This window comes from Schistosoma haematobium, chromosome 5 (genome assembly GCF_000699445.3).
Source record: "Schistosoma haematobium chromosome 5, whole genome shotgun sequence".
Taxonomy (NCBI): domain Eukaryota; kingdom Metazoa; phylum Platyhelminthes; class Trematoda; order Strigeidida; family Schistosomatidae; genus Schistosoma; species Schistosoma haematobium.
In genome coordinates this window covers 11,222,931-11,250,190 of record NC_067200.1, presented here as the reverse complement: position 1 = coordinate 11,250,190, position 27,260 = coordinate 11,222,931, and the positions used below count along the sequence as shown (strand labels likewise).

General features: G+C 34.1%; 2 protein-coding genes across 2 annotated transcripts; one reads left to right on the top strand and one right to left on the bottom strand.

Annotated features, from left to right (window-relative positions):
- The first annotated feature begins 1,127 nt into the window (after positions 1–1,127).
- Positions 1,128–5,318, top strand: MS3_00009143 (uncharacterized protein). The gene has a single exon (XM_051217474.1). The coding sequence runs from the start codon at positions 1,271–1,273 to the stop codon at positions 3,587–3,589; it is 2,319 nt and encodes a 772-aa protein (XP_051064886.1). The 5' UTR covers positions 1,128–1,270; the 3' UTR covers positions 3,590–5,318.
- Positions 5,319–5,851: 533 nt separating this feature from the next.
- MS3_00009142 (uncharacterized protein) lies at positions 5,852–27,260 on the bottom strand. The gene is made up of 9 exons (XM_051217473.1): positions 27,238–27,260; positions 24,488–24,671; positions 23,971–24,454; positions 21,185–21,668; positions 19,917–20,061; positions 17,163–17,269; positions 12,436–12,809; positions 11,338–11,745; positions 5,852–6,755 (listed from the first exon to the last, which is right to left on the bottom strand). The coding sequence occupies exons 3-9, from the start codon at positions 24,353–24,355 to the stop codon at positions 6,691–6,693; spliced, it is 1,968 nt and encodes a 655-aa protein (XP_051064885.1). The 5' UTR covers positions 24,356–24,454; positions 24,488–24,671; positions 27,238–27,260; the 3' UTR covers positions 5,852–6,690.

The window sequence follows — 27,260 nt, the reverse complement described above, 5'->3', positions numbered from 1 at the left end:
CCAAATGGGATGGATTAACTGTTGTGAGGTCCAACAGGCTGAAAATTTGGGACACACTTGTCTCTGTAGTTGTGCGCACACCTAGGCTACGTGATAATCATCGCCACTGGTAAATGTGAGACACGTAAGCTACTTCCATAATACCAAACGCTGGCTCGTTGATAGTCACTTATGACCCCTGACACTATTAATCGTATCTGACTTAGATGCTCGGTTACTGCTTACTTCTGATCTGTCTAAAACTAAAGGAGTTTCCTCAGTCATATATGTCGAATGTATGGCCACTCATAGTGGAGGTTTGTACATCTTGTCGTAGCATTGGTTCAGTGCAACTGACACGGGTTCGTTCAGACAACTCATGTAGGTTCAGTGAAATGTCACCAGTCAAATCATTCGGTAGTCAGGTCACTAAATGTTTAACAGTCGTGGTGTTTGAATGAACCAATGATACCTTTGTACTTGTTGAATACTTGATTTAGAATTACAAATACAATACATTCGTTTGTGCTTGTGTCTCACTTCTTAATTCAATTGCGTTATTTCTGGGACTCTTAGTTCATACTACAATTCGAATAATTGAATTATTATATTGGCGTCGCGATGGAGCCTGCAATGGAAAAGTTAGATATTCATTCAACTCCTGAAGCTTTTGAGGATTACTTGGAAAGGTTCGAAATCTGGAGAATGACCAAGAAAGGTGTTAAAGGTGATAAAATTGTGGCACATTTTCTGACATTCATTGGGAGAGAAGCGTACAGCTTATTCAAAACTTTGGCGTATCCAGAAAAACCTATCTCACTCCCTTATGCAACTCTTAAAGAGCTATTAATAAGTCATGTAAAATGCACCAGTTTCGAATGCCGTGAAAGGGCGAAGTTTCATAAGATGGTTCGTCGAAATGACCAAAAGGCTCGGGAATTCATCCTTGAATTACAGAAACACGCTGCCAAGTGTAATTTCGGTGATCAACTTCATGTGCAACTGAGAGATCGATTAATTGCAGGAATTAACATACCGAGTTTGAAAAGAGAGCTGTTAAGAATGCCAAACTGTTCCTTTCAAGATGCTAGAACTGCATGTATTAACTACGAAGCAGTCAATGAACTTGATATCCAGTCGATGAAGATTCCTAATGCTTTGCTTAGTCGTCTTGATTAACTACAATCTCAGGGTCAATCAAACTTGCGTTCATTTAACAGTGATTCATATTCTCGTGTAAATATGAAAGGTGTTTCAACGAGGAATTACAAAGCAAATCACAAAGGTTGAGATGAAGTTTGGTAAATGTTTATCATGTGGAAAGTTTCATGCTCGCAATTCATGTGTATTTCGTAGTGCTAAATGTTTTAAATGTGGTAAGGTAGGACACATTCAGTCAGTATGCAAAGCTACTGTCCATTTTGCTTCAAGTAGTATTAAATCTTGTAATTTAAATTTCAATGATTCGGATGTTCTTAGTGATCATTTATCTTTGTCTACTATTTCGAAAGGTAATGTTCATATTCAAAAACGACTATATACATCGCTTGGTTCATTTCATGACATTATTCTGGACACAGGTAGTATAGAGTCCATTATTTCATTCAAGAACTTGAAATCTTTAGATCCTAATGTTGTTGTACGACCCACTGAAGTATCAATATTGGGGATTACTGGACAAAGACTGCCCATACAAGGATGTTGTGAATTGCTAATCAGAGATGATAATTCTTCATATATACCTTGTGAATTTTTAGTTAGCGAAACAGGACTGTCAATTTTGGGTTTAAAGAACTTGAAAAGGCTTAAGGTGGAGTTGTCCTTCCTAGTTTCTAAAGAAAATTCTGATACTTTACTTAAAGATTTGATAGCTATGTGTGCTAAGTGCAGTGGAGGTATGAAAATTAAGCCTATAAAACTTCAAGTACAGGGTGATCCCTTCTTTCTTAAAAGACGAATAATTCCTTATGGTCTTCGAGAAGCAGTACATAAGACATTAAACGATTTGTGTGTGAAAGGCATAATCGAACCAATTCAGTCTTCAGCATGGGGTACTCCTATTGTTACGCCACTGAAGTCGGACGGCAAGACCCCTAGAATTTGTGGTGACTATAGATTAACTCTGAATTCCCGTTTGTTGAAGCAAACGTGCACGACGGTAGAAGCTGAAGATATTCTAAATCGACTTCATGGTTCTAAAGTGTTCTCGAAAGTTGACCTAAAAGATGCTTATCTTCAAATTCCTTTAGATGAATCTTCATCTATTTTGACGACAATTAACACTCCTTTTGGTCTGTTCAAATACAATTTCCTTCCATTTGGTCTAAGTTGTTCTCCAGCCATATTTCAGGAAGTTATGAATAAAGTAGTTTGTGATCTTGAAGGTGTTGAAGTTTATCAAGATGATCTCATTGTTCATGGCTCTAATAAGGTAGTTCATGACCAGAGACTTATTGCTTTATTGCGTCGTTTAGCTGAGAAGAATATTACAGTGAATCCGAATAAGTGTTCATTTTGTGTATCTAGTTTTGAATGCCTTGGATACCTAGTTGATGGTAATGGTTTTAGACCAGATATGAAACGACTAGCTCCACTGACTAATGCACCGTCTCCGAAAAATCTTACAGAATTACGTTCACTAGTGGGTGCTCTTCAATACTATTTTTCTTGTCGTGCAAATTGTTTATTTAATATTTTAACATCCAATTCATTCAAATGGAGTGAGGAACAAGAGTCATGCTTACGAAGTCTACTGAAGTTTCTTCAAAGTGATGCTGTTCTTCGAACGTACTCCCCTAATGTACATTCTGTGCTTATTACTGATGCATCACCTGTGGGAATTGGTGCAGTTTTGGAACAGGAAGATAGACCAGTTATTTGTGTTTCACGCAAACTTACTGTTACTGAACAAGGTTATTCACAGACTCAGCGGGAAGCATTAGCTGTGTTTTGGGCTGTTAAAAGACTTCATAAATATTTATTCGGAAAGAAATTCACTATTGTTACTGATCATGAAGCTTTAAAGTTTATTTATCATCCCGAAAAATCCTTAGCACGTTCCTCAGCAGCTATGGTTCAGCGATGGAGTATTGCTTTGAGTGCATATGACCATACGGTTCAGCACAGAAGTGCCAAACAGATTCAACATGTTGATTACATTTCTCGACAGTCATTACAAGATAAACCTATTAATACTTCGGATTGTTTGTTAGTGCAACCTTTACCAGTGAGACGTTCAGATCTCATTAAAGAAACTCGTAGATATTTTGGATGTATACTCAGTGCTATAAGGAAAGGTTGGAATGCTAATTTGAAACGTAGATTTCCTATCTATTTTTCAAAGCGGGATGAGCTATCTACTACTCCTGATGGTATTCTGTGTTTAAGTGATCGTGTTGTCATTCCCCCTTCCTTGCGTATATCTGTTCTTGAAGATCTTCATAGTGGTCATTTAGGTGTTGAGAAAATGAAGTTCTTGGCAAGGCTCACATGCTGGTGGCCAGAGATAAATGCAGATATATGTCGTACGGCAAACAATTGTGAGAAATGTCATCTGTTGAAAAATCATCCTTTGAAGTGGGTGCCATGGCCAGTATCGTCTGAGGCCTGACAGAGGATTCATATTGACTATTGTGGACCATTTCTAGGTAAATACTACGCACTAGTAGTCATTGATTCTTTTTCAAAGTGGCCTGAGGCTTTTTTCACAACTTCACCAAACTCTGATTTCACAATACAAGCATTAAGAAAGGTGTTTAGTGGAGAAGGGGTTCGCATGGTGTTGGTGACTGATAATGGCTCATATTTTGCTGCAGATGCAGTCACTACCTGGTTGAACGGTATAGGGTGCAAACATCTATTTACTGCTCCCAGACATCCGTGTTCTAATGGTCAGGCAGAGAATTTTGTTAGGACATTAAAGACTGCTATTGATTCTATAGCCCCCTCAACATTTAATGAGCTGGAGAGGGGAGTAGATACCTTTCTATTGCAATATAGAAATGCCAAACATTCGGTGACGAAGGAGACTCCAGCGAAGCTGTTGAAAGGAAGAATTCTTCGGTGGAATATGAGATGTGTGGAGTCTGCAGAAGTTACATACTATCGAGGAAATGATATTCGACCATCTACGTGTATTGTTCTGAAGAATGTCGGAAAATCGACGGTGCGAATTCTAGACATCGATGACTTAAGTACACACAGTCGACATATAGATCAAATACAATTCCAGGAACGAGGTGAGTCAGTTCCAATTTCGATTGTTAATTCTAATGCTAATGAACATATTCTAGATAATACAGAATCCTTATCCATTACAATGTCAGACAGACTCAGGATGAATTTGAGAAGAAGACGTACGATTGATTACAAACACCTAGACTCCAATTTAAGCTGTGGCGGATGTGATGTTTGAATGAACCAATGATACCTTTGTACTTGTTGAATACTTGATTTAGAATTACAAATACAATACATTCGTTTGTGCTTGTGTCTCACTTCTTAATTCAATTGCGTTATTTCTGGGACTCTTAGTTCATACTACAATTCAAATAACTGAAATATTATAACAGTTCACTGATATTCGTCGAGATTAAGGTCAACCAACGTGCATCGATGAATGGGGTGCCATGGACTGGATCATGCAGAAGTGGTTGCACTCTGTTTCTTGCACTTACTCTTACAAATATATCACCGTAATAACGTCGTTTGTGTTGTATGATCACCAAATCAGCCATGATGCCTGAATACGACGGAAGAGTAATCCACGTTGGGTATTAACTGAGAGGTGTGACCCTGACGTTAACTCGTTGGTCACACAATTCCCGTCTGACTCGAGTACACTCTCAGTCATTCGACACCGATCATTCACGTTAGTGATATACACACCCATGTCAAAAAGGTGTAATATTCGTCTCTTTGTTAGTTGTCAAAGACTGCTCTTTTCTCCAGTAACTAACTCTTCGATTCTTGGATATTAAATAACACCAGAGTCTTAAATCTGACGTGATTTTTTCCATGGTTTGGTACAGATGAAGCTGTGTTGAGAGATACTATCACATTACAATGAATTTAATTCAACAAATTGTTTAATGATTGGGATCACACAGACATGGTGGAATGCATGAAATTGGATATTTAAATTTGTATTGGCAGACTGATAAGGATGAAATCACATCAGAAATCATTGTACGAATTTCAGTATCATGTATGAAAGAATCTTAAAAGTGACTTGTTTATAGATTTAATATTTTGTGATTCACAATCCTCATGAGAATGTATTCTCAGATGAGGTCTTGGATAAACACTGGAGACGTATTTGAATGATTCAAGTCAGGTTACCTCAAGCTTTGGAGAGAAACCTCTGAACACAAAATAATTTATTGTTTGTAAAGTGAGAATTGGGGATATGTAAAGACATCTGAGTTTGAAATTATTTTGATCTGGAATAAACGAAATCTTGCCATGCAAACTTTCTGGTTAGATGTAAAGAAAATAGGTATACCTATGCTATGACCTTTTATGTGAAACTGCAGAAACTTATTTTCAAGTCTAGGTTGTTTCTTCACATAATCTAACCAGCAATACAAACTAGGCTTTTCGTAACATCAGCAGACTTTGTAGACAAATGGGTCACATTTATTGAGGTACAAATAGTCGGGTTTTCAACCTTGAGTTTGTAATTTCTCAAATATCGGTTAAACCGAGACGCTAGGAGCCCAATCAAAAAGGAATGTTAATGAGAAATGAGATACATGGATATAAATTCTAGTTGTCTCTAGACCTTTTTCAATCCTAAGATCATGACACGTAGACCGGACCAAGTGGAGGTGGTATTCTTGTCAATATTTATTAAATACAAAGACAATGAATGAATAGAAAGCATAAACGTACGGAACTCTCCAACCATGATGAACCAACTGTGCAGTGAAATTGAAATGAGAACAACTTGCAATCTACCACCAAGTTAGATTAGTAACCAATTCGTCGTTCACTCGTACTTTGAGACATTGTTTCCAACATAGGACTTGGCAAAAGGTTGATTAAACGCTTCAAAAGGATCTAATGATCTTATATCAAGATTCTATTTAAGCTAATCTGATAGCAGTTAGAAATCATAACAATCAACATGGAATTAATGCCGATAATATTGTGTTTCTGTAGGGATTTATACGAATAAGCTTTTACATTCCGTGATTTCCCATGAAATTTCGGAGAACTTTAGGATCTGTGCAATAATTTGAAGCTATTTATGTACAACAGAAGCTAACAATCCTATTGAATTTATCTCCTATTAAACTACATTTCATCAGCTAATTTTACGGATAAGTGATCACCAAATAATTGCCCATTTAACACGTGTGGAAATACTAAACGACGCTCATTTACTCATGAGAGTAGCGTCCAATCTTAAAGTTAAGGTTACTTAGACAATAAATATCAGCGAGCATGAAGTCTATGTATAAAAGAAACCTTATCATCAAGTTAAAAGGTATCTGCAAGTTACGAATAGTTTAATAAAATATGAATTTGTTTAATTTATCACGTATTCATTTTAGATGATGCTTGCAAAGAAGGCCTGATGAGATATGATATTGACGAGACAGCCGATCTATTTCAGACGACGAAGTCTCCAAATTTTATTTGCTTATAATTGAGCGAATCAAATAATCTCAACGTATTTCATCACAGCCCATGTATTTGTGAGGCACTTTATATTTCAGGAATACCATTATCGTTCATCTGGATATTAGGAAATTCACTGGAGCTATTTATACCTGAAATGTAAACAAAATAGGTAAAATTAAAACTTAAGTTAGTTTGATATTTGCTTTATATTGATAGAAGAGTGGCCCACCAAAAAAGAGTCTATTTCAGTGACAATATATTTTGGATTAAAAACAAACATATCAGTCTATATACTAAAATAAATAAAAACCTGTCTTGAAGTTCAGTCTATTAACTAAATGGTAACTAATGACCATTTCATTCGGTTATGAAATCAGTGGTTATGCTCATTTACAACTGCACCATATTAGAACTGAGTCTGTACGTGTTGAAATTCATTCTTAATTCTATTCAGCTATATTTCCAGGTATTTTAGGACAATTTTAAGTAGACATGATAAAAGTAGTGTAGAAAGTGGCAGCATTCCTAAACACACCATTTTTCAATCGTTTAAAATCCTTTAGAATGTACTTTTTTGCTCATTTAGTGAATGTTTGTGGTTTATTTCAGATTGAATGTTTTGTTATCAATTTTCTACCATAGTAGAATATTATTAGTTTCTCATAACCTTTGATGATGGACTCAGTAAAAAGCGTTCACCTTTAATGTGTAAATAGTAAAATTTTGGCTAAAAGCTTAATATGATAAACGGATTTCTTACCTACAAATGTCAAATGGAGTAGCCAAATATGTCTGTTTGACGGTTGGAGGTAATTAGCAGGAATTTTTGGACCTAAGTTTTAGTTAAGTGACACTTGTAATTGGCGATAACCTGTTATCCAAGGGAAACTGAGGTCTTTCGTAACATTTGAATCAGATCCATTCAGTATTACTGTAGTGTCGGTTATTATGTTAAGCCCAAATACCTTATTCTAGCTTTCGGACAGGCCAATCTATTCATTCCAATTGAGTCACATTTTGACCTTGTTAATTATTCGCTTACCAATCTTGACTGTTTTTATATGAGCGCATATGTGTGTGCCCTTCTTATCCCATTCATCACATGTCTGTAGCTTAATTTTGTGTGACTATAAATATTGATTAACGCTTGGTTGAAGGAGATTTGGCTTCCCCGCCATCTCCACCGTGCGTCGTTTTGCTCCTCTCTATTCCATTCGCTTCATATACAAAATCTATGTATTCAAAAGTCCATTCTCGTAATTTGACTTATTTAATTCCGTTATTGACTAACGCGATTTAAGTTGATGATTATATACGAGGATAGGTGACATATATATTTCAATAACAATCATTCATTCGATCAAATTGGAGTCAGATCTCGGGCCACTAAAGTGATGAGCCCTTTCAACATCATCGTCTGATCTAAATGACGACAAAATAAAGGAGCCCACTAAATTAACACCAAGCTATTTTGTCAGCAATCAACATCACGTGAAATCAACTACTCAATAATCACTTAGTGCAAGCATCTCACTGCTGATTAAGAAGTTCAGCCATCATCAAGGTAGGAGATTCAGTTTGATAAAGAGTATCAGCTATCATAAAATTCAGGATCTGTTCGACAACCTAATTTTTAAAAATGCGTACCATTATGCACGATAATTGAAACAAGTAGATAAATTGCAACCTGATGAATGAAATTCTCTCAACACTAAGGAATAAACAATGCGACATCGAGGGTTATTTTAGTGGTCGATTAATATGAATGAAATCTATTGATTTCGCTTTCCTCCATGAGTAACTTAGGTGCATATTTACTGATGACTAAAGATTTCTCAGATTTGTTTGGGAAGAGCTAGACAAATATAATACGCAGCTCTATCTTTGCACATCTGGTTGACAGTGATCGTATAGTTATTGAAACCAAATCATTTCGAATGTTCTATCATATACATTATTCACTGTCCGATTGCGTCCAATTTCTTCCTCTACATATAGCAGCAGCCATAGGGATTCGAACCTATAATCCTAGTTCATATTTTCAGAAGAAATCCGTGACAATCCCGTCCCTTTATTGGCCGAATATGACGTAATAAACGATCTAATTGTTTTACATTCTATATCTACTTGTCGTTTCTCATCTTCTTCCGTTTATATACTTCACTATTTAATTGTTTGCATACTCCTTATTAAGTAATTTTAACAACGTTTTTTGGATTATTTTAAGTTCATTTTCAAAGCTGTACAGTTGCAAATATACACTTACTTTTCAAAATGATAATACTTACAGTAATAGTGATAATAAAATTATATTAAACATGGTAACAGTGAGTTAGAGTAAACAAAGGCATTTAGACGTTATTTTTTTTAGGAAAACTAATAACAGCTTCGAATAGTACGAAACGCGCGTCCTGGATTTCACTGCTAGCCACTATTCATCTTTGTTTATAATGCTTGTGAATTAAGGCAATATCGAGGCGATAAGCACAATATGCACATGTGCCAATAAGAGACTGATTAATTGTAGTCATAGACATCCATAGGAAGATTCAAGTAAACAATACCAAGTGAATTTAATAAGAGCATTTTTGTTAAGGCCTTGAATATTAATCATGAAGAGAGATAGGGAAATTATAATTGGGAAAAGGTGGTTTAGAACTATAAGATAAAATGTTGAAATTGAGACGAATGGTAATCAGAAGAATCACAGAAATAGAAGCAAATCAGTTGGGGGTAAAAGGTTTATAGAGAAGATAGAAGGGAAGCGGATAGCTATGAAAGGAGAAGTATGAAGAAAAAGAGCTATGAGAGATTAAGACTATGGTAGAAGAAGAGATTGTACCAGTTTATTATGGACACATAATTCTGGTTTTTATAGATACATAACTGTTGCTTCGGCAGTGTCAAGAAGATGGAATACAACTGCATTTGGCGCCCTTCTACTTACATTGTAGATGACTTTGAATTCAGAATCCACCCTGATTGAGTGACATAAGTTCACAAAGTGTTTGATTATCAAACTTCTTATTGAGTCATTCTTACCACTCTTCGGTTAAAACAGGTAATGTCCTTGAATTTCTTTGGGCAAACTACGCATTGAATGACCCATACATCTGGTTCCAAATAAATAGGTGGATTGACAAATGCACATAAAATTGGTCGAGTGAGATAATTTATCCTTCAGATTATTGTTGAATATTGATCGGCTGGAGGACACTTCGCAAAGTTGCAGTCAAAATTTCTCCTCTTCCGGACGTCTGTAACTATATCACGTTGTAGCCAACCTTTTTATGGCATACATAGAATCAAATATCTTCACCCACAACATCATACCACGATACATTTGTTGTTATAAAAAAGACTCATCTAAGATCTTTTTCTAAACGAATAAATACACTTTCATCACACATCAAATTCACCAATGAAAATGAAAATGTACATGGTGAGCTACCATTCTTGGATTGCTTAGTAAAAAGAAATCCAAATGGAAGTCTAAACTCATCCATTTACCGAAAACGTCGCACTCAAATCGTTATATTGACTTCCATTCAGCACATCCTTTCAGTGCTAAGATCTCGCTAGCCTTAAATCCTTTTAGAAGAACTAACAAGATCACATCAGAGGAAGACAAACAAAAAGAACAAATGAATGTAATTAGCATCTTACAATTTAATAATTTTCCTATGAAGATTATTAGAAGCATATTAAAACAAAACAGTTTATTACGTTATAATAATGATTCGAATGAAATGCCATGGATTGGTACTGCAGTTCTACCATACCGTCATGGCGCAACAGAAGAAATCCAAAGAATCTTAAAACATCACAGAATTAAAGTATATTACAAAACAACGAACACACTACGTAATACTTTAGTTCGCCTGAAAGAAAAAATCCCTCTCATGTCCACACAGAACTGCGTCTACAAATTAGGTTGTATCGATTGTGATGCCTATTATATTGGAGAGTCATCCCGCGAAATCTTGACTAGAGCCAAAGAACATATTAGGTACACAAAGAAACCTCCTAACAATCCTGTAGAATTGAACCAACTTCAAATTAAATCGGCAATAGCAGTTCATGCCATTTTCTACAACCACCAAATCGATTTTTAAAAAAATATCAAAATATTGCAAAAAGGCTTTTCCAACTACAAAGAAAGGAGGGTAGCTGAGGCGTTCCATATAATGCTTAATCCTACTTCTCTCAATAGAAAAGAAGGCCATAGCCATACATCCTACTTGGACCATCTATCCTAACCATTCAGTCTGATCGTATTTACAATTTCACACTATCATATTACAAATTTAAACTCTATCCTTTCTTACCATAAAGGTCACACAAGTTTTTATTCTTAAACAATGCACACATACATACATACACACAAATTTACATACATATCACCTATGAATCGCCTTGACAGAAATGAAATGACATCAACTTGTTCAGACCTGTTTTTTGATTGATCAAATATTATTCTTGCATTGTTCCGTTGTACTATTTAAACTTGGATTAATTTTAATTTGGTTATTTATTCTCTGAAGAAGTGACTTACACTAAGTCACGAAACGTCAGAAAATCTAATGTTTCTACTCATTGGGATATTACAAATATATTATTTATTCATTTATAACAATCAACCCAATGCTCAATTTATTCGAAATTATCAAATCAAACCATGGTAATGATACCTACAGTAATATATGTAATTCATTTATTCTTTTAACTTACCTAAATAGTCAAAAATTAATAAAAGTAATTGTTGAAATAATTCTTGTGTATCATCAATAGATAATGCTGCATCAAATAATCCAGGATTATCACGATGTATTTGTGGATATAATTGAGAAGTTCTATGAATATACCAATTTATCCATTTCTCTGAATTTTCTAATAATGTTTCTAATATATTATCATTATTACATAATAATCCAGATTGAGTATAATGAATTTGTGATAAATTAGCACGTAATCCTTTTTCATAATAATATAAATTACTTGGTAAACATAAAATAGATCGAGGTTTTAGTCCAGCTAAACGTAATCCATATAATAGTTCTAATTCACCAACAACAATACCGGCTAAACCACGACGTGCAATACTTTCTAGTATTTCCCATGATAATCCATATTGATATCCTAAATAAAATGTGCAGAAGAAATTACGATTTCGTTTTTAGTATCAGAACGGATTTTGTGGAGGTTGTAGTAATTTCAATAGTTGAAATCATGAGTCAATTGAAGTTAAACTATTATGGAAAACCTGGAAGTACTGGACGGCCGTTCCGTCCTAGTACAGGACTCCTTAGCGTGCTCATCTGCGATCTCATGATCTCAACTATTGAAATTACTACAATCTCCACAAAACTCCCTTCTGATAATAATCAACATATGCTCACTAGTGACTGGAGTTCTAGTGAGAAGCAGTGACCAGTGGAGTTCAACCGGGTCAGTTGTGAAATAATAAGTCACTGAATACAATGGTGGATGTGTCGCTCAATTTCGTGGATTAGTTGAAGTTAGACATTAACACCGTTGGATACCGGCCGGCTCAGTTGTCTAGAGGTTAAGCGCTCACGCGAGAGACCGATAAGTCGTGGGTTGGAATCTCGTGAGTCGGTGTCGTGAATGCGCACTTATGAGGAGTTCCACAAAAGGACGAAACGGCCGTCCAGTGCTTCCAGGTTTTCCATGGTGGTCCAGCTTCAATTGACTCATGATCTCAACTATTGAAATTACCACAAAACCCCTATTGATATATGAGTTTATTTAGTGCCTATTTATCAATTTTTAATTATGTCCAATTATTTTAAATTACACAATACTTACCCATTATTTTAGCAGTTTGAATAAATTCACCATCAATTCGTTTTTTATTAAACACTTCTGTATTCACAAAATAATAGTCGATACCATCAATTTCCGAATTAGAATCATATAACATTTTATTCTCTATTGAATTATTATTATTATTGTTTAATCGAGTTTGGGTGGTTGTTATATTATGAGATGAATCTTTTGATTGAACAGAATTGAATTGTTTTATTAGTTTATATTTAGGTAATCTATCTGTATGACATATAAGTGGTGCAAAATAATTATCTAATTTTTGACATAATAATTTTCTTAATTGACGTTTATGAATACCAACTGGTCCAATAATAGCAAGAATTGGATATGGTGTATCTAGACTTGGTAAAGTACTATTGATAGAAAAAAAAGGAATTGTGAAACATTTTAGTACGAACAAATAAAAATGAATAAACAAAGAAATAGATTAAAAGCATAACTGTTAGTAAATATTTTCAATAATGGTAAATCAGTTGATGAGATTGTAAATTTTCATTGACTGAAATGGTTAGGTGACGTGTTATTTATGCATATGAACATCGATTACCACGACGCGCAATGCTGACTAGTGTTGGAGACGAATGGGAGTAAGTTAGGGGCGGCCAAATCAAAATGTAGCATCAGTGCTTGAAGTCGCCAACTTCTGGTCTGAGCCATGTTGGTAGATGCAGGCTACTTGGTTGGGGTTCGCGTGACTACTGTAACCAATCGTTGAAGACTCTGAGGTGACATGGCTCAGAATCGATCACGATGGCGTAGGTGTACGTACTCTCTGTCTTCCTTTAAAGTATGAGATTAAAATTGCTTCATATCTTTCTTTCTACGAACTAATTCTTCCTTCCTGTACTTTGTCTTTATATGCAATCTTTCATTTATATATTACCACCACTGAATTAACTACTTCTATGAATTCGGTGTTCATCTTGTTGTGCTAATGAGGTGTGGCAAGTTGGACTGATGCATATATGTGCCTGGTCCTACTTTGTAGGTAACTGACTGACTGACTGATAAAACGATACAAAACGATGACTGAATATTGGTAGTGAGATAATTTATTCAAGTAGAACAAATATAGAACGGTTTTTTTTCCATAACAAGAATAGAATATTGGAATTCCCATGAATAATGAGATGAAATATTCAGTACCGATAGTCAAATAAAGATATTTCTTTGATAGGTTTCAAATCAAAGTACGAAACTTCAATTTTATTAGATGATACATTCTGAAGTAAAACTACTAAAAAATTTGTAAATAATCATATAGGTCGAAATTTCAATTACATGTTATTAAAATACAGACCCATCCCTTAACGACATACCATAAATTTCCATTCTAGGGTTGTACAGATTATTGAATTTCACTGAGGATTCCCATAACAGAATGAAATGGCTGTTCAGTGTTTTCCGATTTTCAGTGGTAACCTTGTTGGGGACGTTAGATCCCCAGAACTCACTTGAGGAGGCACCTAATTTTGTATTTCTATTTAGAAAATTTGAATTTCTTTGTTTTCGCACCAAAGGCGCTCTTGTCACCTTCATGTCGTATTTCCCACTGGATAGTATCTTAAATGCTATTGGTCCGTTGCGTCTTTTAGTATGCTATTTGGTAACTCTCCCCAAGGACGGTTTTTTACTGTACTGAATTGTGTTTGTTGTTATCGCTCGTTTTGGCTGTTTGCAGAATATACTTCCCCATTCCAAGCTTAGACTTCTCCCTCTAGTTAGCGGAGCTGGGACGCATCAAATAGCTAGCTTACTGGTCTTTGGTCACTGAGTCTTTGTTCTCGTTCGCAGATTAAGTGAACTCGTGATAGCGTCAACCCTAGCAGACCTAACACTGATCGGTTCATGATTTCAATAAAACACGTAATAAAGATAAATCTTTCTTTTCTTTTTGAAAGGAAACTACACTTTTAAGGGACAATTATTTTAAACTGTTTAAGATTAATTTTTGTTGGCAGACTGATCACAATAATTAAAGGTGATAACGTCAAAAAAATTGGATGTTAAAAATCACTGTTCCAGGGTACTACTAAATTACCTAATCAATTATCAATCTACTGTGTAACTTTACTGGGGCCAGTAAATGTCAATAACAATAGAAATAAGTAATGTTTGATTACATAAGTCAAATGAGCACATGAAAAAAGCCACTGATTAAAAAAATTATAATGATGATCACTTTTTCTGATTTTATGATATACTACTTTACAATATTCCCTAGAGTGAACATCAATTCTAGAATGTCAGTACATCCAGCTGACGAATCCGGAATAGGACGAAACGTGTATCATGGATTCCACTATCCGTATTACTGTCTAATATTAATTATACTTTTTTCATCAGAATGATATATTTCACTTTGTTGATTAGAATGTTTAATTAGTTTTGAAATGTTAACTAAAGATTACAGAAGTATTCAGTTACATTGTTTAAGTCATTACTTTTCTTATTTAGAATCTGAATCCAGCTTGAATGTTTATTGGTTAATTTAATATAATTAACACAAGATCTTTTAAACAATGATCAATCAATGGATTTGAAATGGACATAAGAGACTCATATATGTTGGGTAAATTGTACCGAGTGAAAACTTGACATTACTAAGATGAATTGGATTTTTTAGATGGTGATTCATAACTGTTATGTGTATTGTATCTCGATTTATATCAAAGATTTATTATCAATTCACTGGAATTCCACATCTAAAAATATTATGAAACTAGTCTGTCGAAAAATTTAAGAACCATTGATTTGATTCCATTTCAGATTCTGACTCCGTGGTCTAGAGGTTAAGCATTCACGCGCGAGATCGTTAGGTCCTGAATTCGAATCCCGCAGGGCGGGATAGTGGATGCACACTCCTGAGGAGTTCCGCGGTAGGACGAAATAGGCGTCCAGTGCTTCCAGGTTTTTCATGGTATAATATTCACAAAACCCCTTTCTCATTCCATTTTATTAAAGAAAACCTAACATGTGTATTAAACACACTGTAATACTGATTCACATAAGTTGTTATCTTAAATAAAGTCAGATAATTAATCATTCGTTTCAGACTAACAATTTTGATACATTTTAGCATAAATGTGAAATCCGATAAATATTCATATCAGTATATGGTTGTGGTGATTGTTGAGTTTGAATTGATCTTATGAATGGATGAACGTTAGACCACCATAGAAAACTTGGAAGCATTAGACGGCCGTTCCGTCCTATTGTGGGACTTCTCAGAAGTGCGCATCCACGATACTAGCTCACGAGACTCGAACCCAGGACCTATCGGTCTCACGCGTGAACGCTTAATCTCTAGACCACTAAGCAGGCCGGCATCCAACGGTGTTAATGTCCAACTTCAATTGATACTAAAAAGCTAAACATTAAGATTACATACACTCATTGTTACTCTGATTATGTCCGTGAATTTTCAGCTCATTTGTTTTTCAATGTTCCAAATCTATACGGTACCAAGCATTTATGAACATTTTACCAGTGACTGAGTGCTGCACATAAGAGAATAATTACGCTGACGATTTAATTTCAATCCCTAACTTTCACTTAATTGGCAAGTTGGGATGTGGTACAATGATGTGTTGATAATAAATACACATGGATAGATATAAATGATTGAAATGGATTCTTCAATGAAAATCACACTCTTATACTTAGTGTTTACTACTAGATGAACAAAAAAGATACTTGGTATACCACTTTTCTTAGTTATTGGAGAAGGAATGATTAGCTTCATACCTAATTATCAGGATACTTCTTACTTTTTGAAAAAAATTCCTTCGTAATCATTAACTTAATTGACAACGGTGCTTGTTGCAGTTTTAAATTTCTTATAATTGGTGTTTCAGTTCAAATTGAGGATTTTTGGTTCATTTATGGGTATCTTGAGCATATATTTTGTTGATGTCAATAGTTATTTCGTAAGTTGACAAGATTTATATACGATGTATTGCATAATTTGAATTGTATTTATAACTACAATTTAACACTTAACAATAGTGATAAATATAATTATTTGTCCTAAATTTTCTAATCCTTAGCAGTTCACATTTATGATCTCACAGGGGGTCGAACAAAGAACCTTTGATCTCGCAACGAGAACTTAACCTCCTGGCCATTGAGCAAGTAAACCACAGTAAATATATATATTATATATAACTTCAATCAGTTTTCGAGACTGCATGATTGTTGAAACAGAATCAGTAAATTGTGTTCACCACAAAAATTCAACAATCTCCATAAATTTTCTAAACTTATAATAATTAATATCAGATGGGTTTTGTGGATATTATAGTAATTTCAATGGTTAAGATCATGAGTCAGTTGAAGCTAGACCACCATGGAAAACCCGGAGGCACTGGATGGCCATTTTGTCTTATTGTGGGACTCCTTGGCAGTAACTCACTGGAGACAATGGTGGACGTGTCGCCCAATTTCCTGAATTAGTTGAAGTCAGACATTAACACCATTGGATGCCGGCTCAGTGGTCCAGTGGTTAAGTGCTCGCGCGCGAAGCCGGTAGATCCTTGATTCGAAGCTCGCAGAGGGCGAGGTCGTGGATGCGCGCTGCTGAGGAGTCCCACAATAGGACGAGATGGCCGTCCAGTGCTTCTAGGTTATCCATGGTGGTCTAGCTTCAACTGACTTATGATCTTAACCATTGGAATTATTATAATAATTAATTAAGATGAATTTACCAATCTCTTAATCGTTGCGGTTTTGTAAATTGATGCAGTAAATTAATTCGATGATCTTCTCTGGCTACTTGTTCTAATGTAGGTTCATAGTAGAGATTTGAGCGTACCTAGGAAAATAGCAATAGAGACAAGACATTAAAAAAAACTCAACATAAATCGATGGACATTGTTAGAGATCAGAAGTTAGTTCAAACAAAAGTGTGATGATGCACTTAAATAGTTGAGACGATTTATATCACTACACAGTATGTGGAGTTGTGTTATCTAATGTACTGAACTATAAAGATCTAGAAGTCATAGTAAGTAGTAATCTCAAAACTATGAGTAACTACAAGGCTGCCAAAGACTTTATGATCTTCTGGATTATTGTTAGGTCTTTTCAGTACTTGGGCGAGGAAATGTTTAGGGTATTATGTCGGACGCTCATGAGCCCGCATTTGGAATATAGTATTCAAGCAGTTAGTCCTTGTTTCAAGTATGAGGTGAATATGCTAGGACAAGTTCAACGGTGAGAGACCAAAATGGTAAAAAGACTCTCTGGACCATCTTATGAAAACAGACTGAGATACATCGACATATTTCCGTTATCGTACATCAGGTAACGGTTTGATCTAACATTGATTTATGATATAATGAACGATGATCTTCGTATTGATATGTCTTATCTTTTCCTTCCATCTAGGACTAATTATCTAAGAAGACATTCTAAAAAAGTTCAGAAACCGAGATCCAATCTTTTACGTCTGAAGTTCCGTTTCTCGCGAAGGGTAGTGAATTAGTGGAATTCGCTAGCAGAACATGTAATAGCGACACCTTTGTTGATACATTGAAAGCTTGTTAGTGTTATCAATTGCAAGGATTAATATCAGTTCGTTAAACCTCCGATCCTTACTTCTTGAGACTGAATACAAATGAATTTTCACTTAATATGACAGCGGGAAACTGGCACTCAACAAATGGAATCTATAATTGCTACAAAAATAATGAAGAAGAAAAAATCGATTATAATTCAAATGATTTTATTTATATCTCAAAAGGAGAAATGAAGATCAAAGTAACTAAATATACTTATTTACATATCGATCTTTTTGAAATTCCTATCACAATGGCTTAGAATGTTGATCCCTATTTCAGCTGCTTCTTAGAAGACATTCAACAAATGACGTTTATCAGCCGGTCTTGTTATAATATTGAAATTTTTATTGTTATTATTACTGTGGAGTATAATTTATAGATCATATCAAGTCCCACTTATCTGACACTTTTCTAGGTGTAACTGTTTTAAGCTACTTATTAATATTCAGTAACCAGTTTCGATTCAACAAACTTTCAAGCAACTAGGATGTCATGCATGTTGTTATACATTAACAGTAATTTATAATATTTAGTTTTTTATTATTTCAATTTCATTGTTACTGTTCCCGATTCTAGTTTTTTGATTTAAAAAATTGTTTTTCATTGTTTATGTCTCCATTTTTAGTATTTAATAGTCCGAATTTTCGACTATTGTCTACACAGTTATAAGCTGTCAGTCATATAGTTTACCGGAGTACCCTTTCTTTGCTTATAATTTTATAGTAATTACAATATGCACTTCACAGATCAAGGTTTGGAACTTAATCCATACATATTTTTGTAATAATACTATCATATTACGACAAACTTTGCATTTTTAATCTGTAGTTTTTAAAAGTTACTCAATCATGTAGTCATAGTGTGATGTGGGTTACTTATATCCACATAAGTAGTACATAACGGTGGTCAGGCATAGAATGTATTTCAGTCGAAGATCGAGAAAGAAAGAATGGGAACAGAACGCAATTTGTATGAAAATGAATGAACAATGAAATCTGAGATAATGGACTGATATTTACGAAGGGACAGTCAAATTTGGTACGATGGATTGATATTTTTCAAATTAACTATTTGCTATATGGTTATCAGATTTTATTGAGATGCTCTGTAATTTCGTGTCAAATACACTCGATTGTCCCCACTCGTGTTATTGTTTACTACATTTAGTGTCGCTGCTAACCAGGAGAGGAAGGGTGCTGTTTTGTGGACGCCGTTGCAGGCTATTAACAAAATGACTACGGAGTAAGTTATAAATGAACAGGGAACTAGTAAAGCTATACTCACATATCAGCTTATTTAACTAACTCATTGTTATAAACTGTAGCATTTTAAATTGCTGTAGAAAGTTAGTGGCCCAAAATCTGACTCCATTTTAATCGTATGAATGTTTACTGTCGAAATATATATGTCACCAATCCTCGTAGATAATAATCAACTTAATCCGCTTTAATGAATAACGGAATTAAATAAGTGAAATATGAGAATAGACGTTTGAATACGTATATTTCATACAATCGTTGATCGAAACAAAAGATTAGAGAAACAAAAAGCAGAGAACGAAGTGAAACGAAAGGATGCGCAGTGGAGAAGGTATGTAAACCAACTCCATTTAATCAAGCGTTGGTCGATATTTATAGTCACACAAGAATAAGCTACAGATATATGATGAGTAGGATACGATGTACACACATATACGCTCGTATAAAAACAGTCAAGGTTGATAAGTGAATGATTACAAAAGACAAAATATGACTTAAAAAGAATTGATAAATTGGCCTGTCCAGAGGCTAGAATAAGTTATGTGAGCTTGACATAGTACCCGACACTACACTCTGATAGAATGGAAGCCGGTTCAATTGTGAACATCCTCACCACAATAATAATATAGTAATCACTTACTTTATCGATTATTGACACTCGACGATCATCCAAGACTTTCAAATACTTCAATTGAAAAATTATTCTTTCAAAATAATTATTCTGATCACAAATTGGATTATTTTTTAAATTTAAATTTTGTAAAGATGTTAATGATTTAAGTGGCCTTGAATCAATTAACAAAAACAAAAGAAGAAAAAAAAGTATAAATAGATTAAAATAAAAAGAAATATTGAATAAATAAAAAAAAGAAAATGAAGAATATTTGGCGGAACAATTGTTTTTGAATAACTTCATCATTAGGCTCTACAGTTACAAGTCCATAATGATTGTGATATTATACAAAGGTCAAAATAAGACATGTATTGATGAGTTTGACAATGTTATATGTTAGAAATGATGAATGTTTGCATCTGTTACGACATATACACTTCAAAATGATGCCATTTACAAATTAGAAAGGTCATTCAATAAAGGTCCGAATGATTTGGAGTAAAGTGTCCAGTTACAATTAGTGGAATAGTATTATAGCAAAAATGAAAATGCCAGAAAAAAAATTGTGTAAATAAAATGCATAGTAGGCGAATTTCATCATATCATCTTCTTTATCTTACGCCTGTTACTCCTAATGGAGCAAAGGCCACCGACCAGCATTCTCCAACCCACTCTGTATTGGGCCTTCCTTTTCAGTTCTATCCAATTTTTGTTCATTTTTCTCATATCTGTTGCCATATCACGCCGTAATGTGTTCTTTGTTCTTCCTCTTTTCCCTTTGCCTTAAGGATTTCAAGTGAGGGCTGGTCTTGTGACGCAGTTAGGTGCTTTCCTCATTGTGTGTCTTATCCACTTCCAGAGCTTCTTCCTAATTTCTTCCTCTGCTTGAATCTGGTTTGTTCTCTCCCATAGTAGGTTGTTGCTCATAGTATCTGGCCAAAGGATCAGAAGTATTTTGCGTAGACAGCTATTAAGAAACACTTGTATCTTCTGCATGATGGCTTTTGTAGTTCTCCATGGTGGTACATATTCATGAACACGCAAGGATAAAGCCCTCTGAGTATGACCTATATAATTAGCTCCACAGAAGCATTCATTAATACATGCCTTATTTTGGGCCTTTGTAAAATATCACAATAATTAAGGACTTATAACTGTAGAGCCTGATGATGAAGTTATTGGAAACAATTACTCGCTCAAATATTCTATGGGGATTTTTAGACTGCAAACAAAAAAAAGAAAAAAGAAAGAAAAAATTTTTTTTAAAAAAAGAAAAGAAAAAAAAGAAAACTTACATTAAAGCTTGATCATCTATAATTTGATTTTGACTTAAATTAAGTGTATGTAAACGTTTCATCAATGTTAAACCATTAATGAAATGTATATTACATTTTTGTAAATTTAAATATTCAATATTAGTTGGTAATAAACCATAACCACTAGGATCATTCTTAGATGGATTATATAATGAATCCTTATTATATAAATTCGTTTGTATAGAACACCATTCATTTCTATTGAATTGATAATTTAAAATATGAAAAATTTGCGGATTATCACTTAAATTTAATAAACGTAAATTAGGGATACCTAATAATGTTGGTTGTAATTTATCGAAAAGATTCTTTTCTTTTAAATAAAACAATAAAGTATTCGTTGTTTCTAAGGGATTAATAGCACCAAGTTGAATTTCATTATGATTTAATCCTGTTAATATAGATGAAGTTAAATGACATGAGGTCATATCTAAATATCTCAGATTCATACATCCCCATAAACCTATTTTTTTGTAAAGAAAGAAAGAAAGAAACAAAAAAAGATAGATGACAAGATAAAAGTTACTTACTTATTCATAAATACTTTTTAAAAAGAAATAGAACGAAGATGATCATTTTGTTCCATAGAAATTATATCTTGTCAAAGATCATAACTATTACTATTTATTAAAAGGAGGTACTATTGGGATAGTAACTAAATTCCTGAAGGACTGAGACATTTAAAATTTGTTGATCAATGAGTAGTAATCTATGATGAACCATTTAGACTAGATGACACATCGAGACCTGATCGATACAATTCTATCAATTTGGATAGTAACTAACTTCCTGAAGGACTGAGACATTCAAAATTTGTTGATCAATGAGTAGTAATCTATGATGAACCATTTAGACTAGTAGACATATCGAGACCTGATCGACACAGTTCTATCAGTATTAAAAAACGACACGGATATCACAATTATCATTAATCAAAATGATCGGTCAATTATACATTTTCATAGGAGCTGAATACTGCCCTACATTGTATGTTGTTAAACAAAGTGAAATTCGTAAAAAAAAGAATGAGAATTAAATGCATTTCATGTTGTATAAGGAATTGTAGGCTGTTAAAAAGTACCAAACTCTGATAGTACTTAAGTGTATTTTACATTCTAAAACATTGGTCTTCATTAATGCCAATAGAAGGTTGTTAACTGCTTTCCTCTCGGTAGTTTGTTTCATTATGTCGTAATTTAAACCAATACAATAACACTCATGTTACGTATATATATATATATATATATATATATATATATATATATATATATATATATATATATATAGGGAGAGAGAGAGAGAGGACACAATGAATTATAACTGAAAAGTTACATTCATAGAAAACTTTTGCTTTAAAAAGATAAATTGTTATCAGGTATAATTTGCTTTATTTCAACAAATCAATTAATAACAGGATCGGGGGTTTGTGGAGATTGTAGTAATTTAATAGTTAAATTCATGAGTCGATCAAATCTAGACCACCGTAGAAAACCTGGAAGCACTGGACGGCCGTTTCGTCGTGGTATGGGACTCTTCGGCAATGCACATCTACGATCCCGCAGACTGCACTCAATCTCGCGAACGATTAACCTCTAGACCACTGAGCCGGCCAGCATTCAGCGATGTTGATGTCTAGCTTCAAATGATCCATGGAATTGCGCCACCGTCCACTCTTGTCTTCAATGAGATACTACCTCACTGTGAATTGGCTGAAGTTAGACATTAACATCGTTGGATGCCGGTTCAGTTGTTCAGAGGTTAAGTGCTCGCGCACAAGACCAAACGTCCTGGGATTGGAATTGTGGATGAGCACTGCTGAGGACTTCCATACTAGGACGAGTTGGCTGTCTTTTGCTTCCAGGTTTTCCATGGTGGTCTAGCATTAACTGACTCATGAACTATTACTATTTGCTTTGATTCTTAAAGTTGTTCATTTGATAAAAACAACCAATTAAAATGAATATCTCATTTATTTGGTATTTATTTAAGCCTAGAAGTTGAATGTATTGTTCTTATTGATATAATAGGTTTGTGAATATTATTAATTATCAGAGAGATTATGAACCCATATATATTAAAAAATAAATAAGGAAGACAAGGATTATCAGAACTATCTATCGACTAGACTAGTCTAGTTAACCTTTTACTTCTATATATAAATGTTCTTAACAAGTATGTGTGTTATCAGATTTTTCGAACTGTATCGCGGTAATATGTCACATAGTTCTGGTAATCTTAGTCTTCTTATTGCACTATCAAGATTTATCAGGGGAACTAATAGCTTGATATGAGTTAACTGCCAGACACCAATATGCCACAAATAAGAAATTAAAGTTTAAACACAACTAAGTCGCAGGAAAAAAGCAAGTGTTGAATTCCAGATCTTGAATGCTGATCTCATTCAGATCGGCTTATGATTTCAATGCAATTCAACGATCTCCAAAACTGTATGCTTACAATTACATTTTGCGAACAGGTTTCAAATTTACTGATGGTAACCCTCATCATTTAACAGGATTATACTTCAAGTCCTAGATAAAGATGAAGAATTTCGTTATTAAATTAGCAAATACATCTTTTAGCCACATGTTTTGTCTATAAAAATGTTTCGGTTTTCATTACAATAAATTTCAATAAATGAGTCAAATATGCAGTTTATTTCACAGTTTCTTAAATTTATTGTAACATTATTAATATTATAGGTTAATGTGACCGTTAGTATAATCATTTTCTGAAAAAATTAAATACAGGTAACATCAACTTACCGGAAATACTTGCTAATGGATTGTGGGATGCATTTAATTTTTCTAAAAATGACAACCTGTTTAGTTCTGGTAGTTCATGTATATCATTCTTTGAGATATCCAAACTAATTAGACTTTTGCAACCGATTACTGAAGAGACGTTATTTAAGAAGTTATTCGACAGATTCAAAATCTCTAATTTATCAGCATAAGTTAAAAGTGTAATATCACGCAGTTTGTTTGATGATAGATCTAATGACGTTAAATTTGTCCATTGGATTTGGTCAAGCGAATTGATTATATCATTTGAATTAGATAAATTTCCTTCAGAGAAGTGAAATGATTGATCATTTGAGCACTTTCGTAAATTTTTTAGACAATGATTTTCTTCAGTTGAGGCAGACATTTCAACAATAACATACGTAACTTAACTAATTGGTTATGTTGAAAACCTTATGAATTCTTTCATCCAGACAGCGAGCAGAATTATCATATTTTTGAAAATCTATAGGAATGAAATATTATGAAATTCAATCACTTGGATATATTTGACAGAAACATTGTTAACTATTGCCCAATAAATTTGCGGTAAATACTGAGTTACGTTAGGTAACTCTCAGCGGTTTATCGGTTCAAACTACCAAACTTCATTATGACATAAGCATGAACAGTGGTGTAACAACCTTTAATATGATAAGTTGAATTCAAGAGGATTCTCATAACTAAAATAAAAGGTATGAATGCATTTAGCGATTTAATTTGTAATAAATTAACTAACGTTTAAAACCATTTTTAACTATCATTTCGTAATCTATAGTCAAACAGTTCAACCTTGAATATTAGCATCTATTTGCACTTCTCATTTCAGTCAGTCAGTCAGTAACAACGTAGAACTTCGTACGTACGTACATCAGTTCGAGTTGCCACACCACATTAGCACAGAGATACAGTGGTCGATTCAAATCCCATAGTGGTAGACGTAATAAGAGTATAAGCAGTAATCGGGAAGATTAGGGTTTGGAGATGTTATTTAAAGAGTATAATCCAGTGAAATAAATTTGGAAAGAGGAAAAAAAGGGACATGAAGAATTCAGAAGATTAGAATTTGGGAGAACACAGAGAGTGGATGCACCTGCGCCATTGCAAACGATTTTGAGCCATGTCAATCAAGGTCTCTAACCATCGGTTGCTATCATCTCGCGGTCCCCAACCAGGTAGTCTACACCTACCAACATGACTCAGTCCACTTGTCAGTGACTTCATGGACTTGTGCCATGTTTTGGTTTGGCCGCCCCTAGCTTTCTTCCAACCTACTCCTATACCACTGAACATCGCACGTCGAGGCAGTCGGTCGTTGGGCATACGTAACTCATTTAATAGGTTGTGCCTCATTTTATGATACTTCAAGCATACGAAGAACCATGTTAGTCTAAAAATGTAATTATTTAGTTCCACTTGGTCCCTTAATATATTGTTACCGACTTGTTTGCAGTTCTGGATTGCTAAGAAAAAGCTACCAGTAAAAAGTACCAAATTTATACTATTTGGTCTATAGTACAGAAGATAATCAACAACTAAGGTAAAGAAAATCTGTTTTCTATAGTATTCCTTTATTTTAAGAAGAATATTATTCTCTTGGAGCGTAATCAAGGAAGAGCAACTTAAATATGAGAGCCCCTTAGTCCACCTACAGGCTTTTAAGTTCCAGCTTGTGCAGTGCAGAACTGAATACCATGACTTATCATATCACTCGTACCAGTCTTCATCACAATAAACCACCAATACGTTTCAGTATTAAACCGCACTTAAGAATATATATGATCGTAATAGAAGAAAGGGCTCACATAAAAATTCATCTCCACTTCTTAATATACAGAATCAATATATTGGGGAACTCTCCACCAAAATTATTGGCAACAGCACTCTCTGCGAATCGTTCAAAACAAGACTTCATATTTACCTTAGTTCTTTAGGAATTCTTTGACAATCCTAATTATTACAGACTAATTTGTTTTGCTCTTTGGTCTCAAAAATATCAAAACGAAGGTCAAACCTTACCATAACTAAGAACGCTGTCTAACTATCAAGATGCAGATTATAGGTAATGAATAGTTTGTTGATTTTGACCAGTAAACCTCAAGGTATAAAATTCGAAATATAGATATTTTGGAAGAACTAAAATATTACTTTAGTTGAGAGATATCAGGTCATAAAGATAAATTGACTCGTAATGAAAATACGATTTTTCTAACTAACATCAAATACTTGAAGCATAGTCCCATGGTAATGCACCATGATCCTATGATACGACAACCTTGAGACATTAATCAGATACATTCTGGCGCACATAATCAGCTCAGAATTGTCAATTAATTTCACGTTACTTGATACGGAAAACAAAAGGAGCCTCAATAAACTTTTATTCTACAAATGTAGGAGAAGGAAGAGCAAGTTATTGTGACAATTGTTGAGTAGGTTCAATAAAATAAAAAATCGCATCAACAACTGTCACAGAAAAACAGCTTTTTAAAGCTATAGACAGCACAAATCAAGGTTTCGAATATCAAATAAGGGACAGATTGAACAAGGGTTATCAAAGAAGTGAGAATAATGTAAATATTAACATTCACCAACAAGCCTTTCCCTTACGTTTTTCAGATACAACGGGAGAGTTTGGAGACTTTCCACCTCATATTAGATATTTCGGTGAAACGTCCAATCATTTCCTTATCCTAGACAAGAAGTGAATTTTTTACGATGTCATCTTTATTGGCATTAGCGTTGCTTGGGTAATGTTGTCTAAATTTTATCAAGATTTGTCCTTTTTATTTATTTTTGTAGGCTTGGGATGCCATACATGATATTAGGTACGCCATTGAATAATAACATAAATTTTATTAAAATTGCTACAAAAAATATGCGAAAACTTCGAATTTTCATGCTATGTGAATTATTTCATGAATCAGTTCACTATAGTGAAGTGAGAAGGTTCACTGTCGTAAATTAGAAATTCATTCCTATTAGAAGTCGCCCACTCTTCAAAGTTCCTGGAATTTGAGGGAAATCCCTGAAGACAAGTAACCTTCACCAAAATTAAGGAGAAATTTTAGGGGCTTTGGTACCGTTTCCTCATGTGTACACTATATTAGAAAATACTGGTGGCACATATTTTAATACATGGTAATTTTAAACATGTGTAAGTTGCCAACAAAGCAATCAAATATAAATAGATAAGAATTTGATTCACCGAAACAAAGCAATAAAGAAATTAACAATGGGTGAAACTACAATATTCAAAAATGTTGAAATGC